Source organism: Heteronotia binoei, chromosome 10 (assembly GCF_032191835.1).
Source record: "Heteronotia binoei isolate CCM8104 ecotype False Entrance Well chromosome 10, APGP_CSIRO_Hbin_v1, whole genome shotgun sequence".
In the NCBI taxonomy this organism is placed as follows: Eukaryota; Metazoa; Chordata; class Lepidosauria; order Squamata; family Gekkonidae; genus Heteronotia; species Heteronotia binoei.
In genome coordinates, this window is record NC_083232.1 from 58,108,220 (window position 1) to 58,112,244 (window position 4,025).

Here is a 4,025-nt window from a genome sequence, read left to right on the forward strand (position 1 = left end):
AGAACATGGAAAATTCCCTTATGCTGAGTCAGTCACTGGTCTCCCTAGTTCAGAATTGTCTGTTCTGCCTGGCAGCTGCTCATTAGGGACTGCTAGAGAAAGGGCTTTCCCCACACTTTGAAATTCTTTAACTGGAGCTGCCAGGGATTGGAATCTGGGACTTTCTGCAGGCAAAATATGTACTCTTCCCCAATCTTTTGTCAACCTTTGGCTTCTGCCAAATGAATTCCATGTAATGCCCAGGCAATGCCAGTATATCCTTAAATGGTGGCAGCAGCAGTATGCATTGGCTTCATGTGATTAGGCAGCACATGTTACTGCTTCCACCAGTATAGAATGCCAGCATGAAAACAGCTCTGCTGTGATGTTCCAAAGTGAATTAAATTCTAACCAGATCATAGTCCTGTGAAACGGGGGCCCTTACCTGTGACCTGTATTCATTAATGGGAACAGTACTTAAAATAGTACAAGACCACAGAAAAAGGCAACAGAAAAGGCACAGAAACTGGTTCAGTTGGGAATATACACAGCACCATTTTTTCCCATCTCAGAGTCTATCTTGATTCATTTCCTATTTAAGAATAATTATTATTAGCAACAGAGTTACATCTAGGGGCAGAGAGGATAATGTAAGAAATAACATTTCCCAGTGTGGAAAATAATGTTGGGACAACTGAGAAAATGAACCCACACAAGGACTTTTTAAATACTGCTGTTTGCCAGTGAACAAGAATCAGTGCCCATCCAACATCAGGAAGGAATAGTGGTGGAATCCCATGGTAGTTAAGTTTGGTCCCTAAGTAGCAACCACTTGAGTAATAGAAAATTTCCTTAGCTGCTGTTTATGAGCATATTCTGTTCTAGAGCCATCCCCATTTGTCAGATGAACCACCATTTTTGTCCAATGGCAGCCCCTTTATTTATTTATTTATTTATTTATTTAAGATTTATATCCCGCCCTTCCCACAAGTGGCTCAGGGCGGCTTTAGCCAAATATGGACTACAGTTCCCAGAAGACCTTCTTAAACTGTGATTTCAACATGCAGCAGATTCCAGCATAACAGATTCCTGCAAGTTGTAGTTATTTTAAGGCCACTCCTCTTAGTCCGCAAACCGCTGCAACAGGTGATCTTCTCCACGGCGAGCACTGCTGTTACCTCCACCAACTGCACTGTCCAGGAAGCGCTCACAAGGAAATTCAATGAGGTCAGCCTCACTTAAGGCACATACAGTGCTACGGGGAGGACGGTGGGACTGGAAGCCAGAGAAGTCTGCAGAGACACCAGTGCCCATGGAGCGCAAGGGCCGACGGGTAGAGTACATCTGCCTAACATGTACTGGCGATGCTGCCTTCCTTTGACGGCATCTGAGCACCCTCTTCCGCACCAGGCGGGAGCCCCAGGCCGCCAGGGCCAGAAAGAGCAGCAGCGCATTTACCGCCAGCAGCACCAGGGTGAGAAACTGCTGGTCTGGGCCTCGGGCCCCACCCGCCACAGCAGCAGCTGCTCCGGCATCCTCTTCAGGCAAGGTGACCAGACCTGCACAATGGTCCCGCGGGGCTACTGGGCAGACACGGCCCCCAATTATGCCCTCCACGCAGACCAAGTAAGGGGTATCAGGGCGCAGCTCCTGGAGCATGGCTATTGGTTCACTCCATTCAGGGAGATAAACAAAACGCTGAAACTTGACAGCAGCCCCAAAGCGGTCGAAAAGGATTCTGAAGCGCACAGGCCCCAGCAACCGAGGGCTACGATGTGGACGGACCCCCCAGCGCACAGTCACTGCACTGGCGCTCACTGACTCCACTGACAGGTTGTACAGAAACAGCTTATTAAAATCACATGGGTCAGTGACCAGCGGAGGGACAGCAGCCACTGAAGAGACCAAGTGGTGTTTCCCTGCCCGCCTGGGCCAAGCGCCACCAGGCAGAGGAGGAGGCCTGGTGCTGAGCAGCAAGCTGGATGTTGAGATGGTGGGGCTAGTATCAGTCCCCCAGCTGTCTCTTTCTGGCAGGAGGACTAACATCTTCTGGGAACCAGCCAGCTGCAGGGTTGAGGCAGAGGGCAAAGAGCTCAGCCTCTCCTGCACCATATCTGGGCCATAGCTGACATTGACGTGAGGGGATGGGGAAGGAGAGGCAGCCACTTCAGAACAAGAGCCATTGGGAGGAGGTAGGAGCTGGGAATCCTCCAGATAATCGAGATATTTCCCAGCCAGAGCAAGCGGCTTGCGGCACTGCACAAAGACGGTCAGGAGCCGTCCCTGGGAATGCCAAGAGCCCAGCCAGCGCTTCAAGCCTCGCAGGCGGCAATCACAGCTCCAGGAATTACCATCAAGTTCCAGTCGGTAGAGGGCTGGGCTGGAGGCAAAAAGGTCCCCAGGCACTGTGGCCAGGGTGTTTTCCTGCAAGCTGAGCTCCCGCAGCTTGTGCAGGTGGCCAAAGGCAGCTGGGTGAAGGCTAACAAGCAAGTTATGGCTCAAGTCGAGCACTTCCAGGCTATGCAACGGATGCAGCAAAGTGGCAGGGAGCTGGCTCAGCAAGTTGCCTTCCAAGCGCAACTCCTTGAGGGCCCCCAGCCCCAGGAAGGCCTCTGGTGCCAACCAAGCCAGGCGGTTCCCGCTCAGGGACAGCTTGGTCAAATCGGGCAAGTGCTGGAACAGCCCTTTCCCCAACTGCTGGATGTTGTTGCCAGAGAGAAGAAGGGTGCTGAGCAAGCGCATAGGCCGGAAGGTATCCGGGTGGCGCAAAGAATTCTGCTGGTTGCCCGACAAGTCGAGGAATCGTAGTTTGCCCAGTCCGGCAAAAGCGTTGCGGCTCAGCCAGCGAATGCGGTTGGCCTCCAAGTGCAAGTAGACCAAGTTGGCCATCCCCGCAAAGGTGGCATCGCCCAGCGTGGCCAAGGCATTGCCGTCCAGCCGCAGCTTGACCAGACTGCCCAGGCCCGTGAAGGAAGCCGAGCTGAGGTGACTAATCTCATTGGCGTTGACATAGAGGATGCGCAGCTTGGCCAGGGGGCGGAGCGTGCCGGGCGCCAAGGCGGCCAGCAGGTTGTTGCCCAGGTAGAGCTCCTCCAGGCGCGCCAGGCGCTCGAAGGCCTTGGGGTGGAGCGTGCGGATGCGGTTGTACTGCAAGTCCAGGCGCTGCAGCGCCACCAGGCGGTGGAAATCGAAAGCGGAGATGTTGGCGATGAAGTTGCCCCCCAGGCTGTAGGTGAGGATGTCGTGCGGCTCCAGGGCCTTGGGCACTGCCCGCAGCCCGCGGTTGGTGCAGAGGAGGTGCTGCTGCTGCTGGCAGTCGCATGGCTCCGGGCAGACGAGCGCCGCCGGCGGCGAGAGCAGCAGAGCCAGGGAGCAGCCGAGGAGCAGCAGCTGCATCAGGCGGACCGGGCGCTCCATCCCAGCCGGGCGAGCGGCGGGCTGCTTCCTCCCCGGCGGCGTCTCTCCGGCATCCCCCTCTCCTGCGCGCCGGCTGCGGATCGGGCTCCTCCTTCTCCGGGTTGGGGGGGACGCGCTGCTCTGCCCGCGCGCAGCTCGACTGCCGCCGAAATCAAGAGGCTGCCCTGCCGGCAGACGGCTACCAGGCGAAGCCTTGCCCGGCTCTCTTCTCCACCCCCGCCTGCGAGGGTCGGCTCACGCCGCTTCGCCGGAGCCCCAGCCCGGTGGCGGCTTCATCGTCGCCTGGCTCTGCAGCGGACGCTGGGAAAGCTGCCGCCCGGCCAGCCGCTCTCGCTCCTCCTGCTGCTGCTGCCGCTGCAGCCCGGCTGCTCTCTGGACTTGGCGGGGGAGGCGGCTGGGGACAGACAAGCGGAGCGGAAACTCGCACTTCCCACACTTGGCCCCCGGGGACGCGCGGGATGGAGGATCGGGGGGAAGGAGGGGAGGCGAGGGAGGCGGGAGGACGGAGCAGGCGGCTGGGCCGGAGACGGGGCGCGATTCGGTGGATAGAGGGAAGGGGGGGGGGTGTTTTGGCTGGGCGCGGCGCAGCCATCCAGGGGGGGCGCGAAGTGGGAGACTCGGGATTCGCA

General features: G+C 57.5%; 1 protein-coding gene across 1 annotated transcript; it reads right to left on the minus strand.

Moving 5' to 3' along the window:
• Nucleotides 1-989: 989 nt before the first annotated feature.
• On the minus strand, nt 990-3,483 carry TRIL (TLR4 interactor with leucine rich repeats). Its single transcript, XM_060248711.1, has one exon. It carries the CDS (start codon nt 3,394-3,396, stop codon nt 1,102-1,104), a length of 2,295 nt encoding a protein of 764 aa, XP_060104694.1. The 5' UTR covers nt 3,397-3,483; the 3' UTR covers nt 990-1,101.
• Between the last annotated feature and the right edge of the window lie 542 nt (nt 3,484-4,025).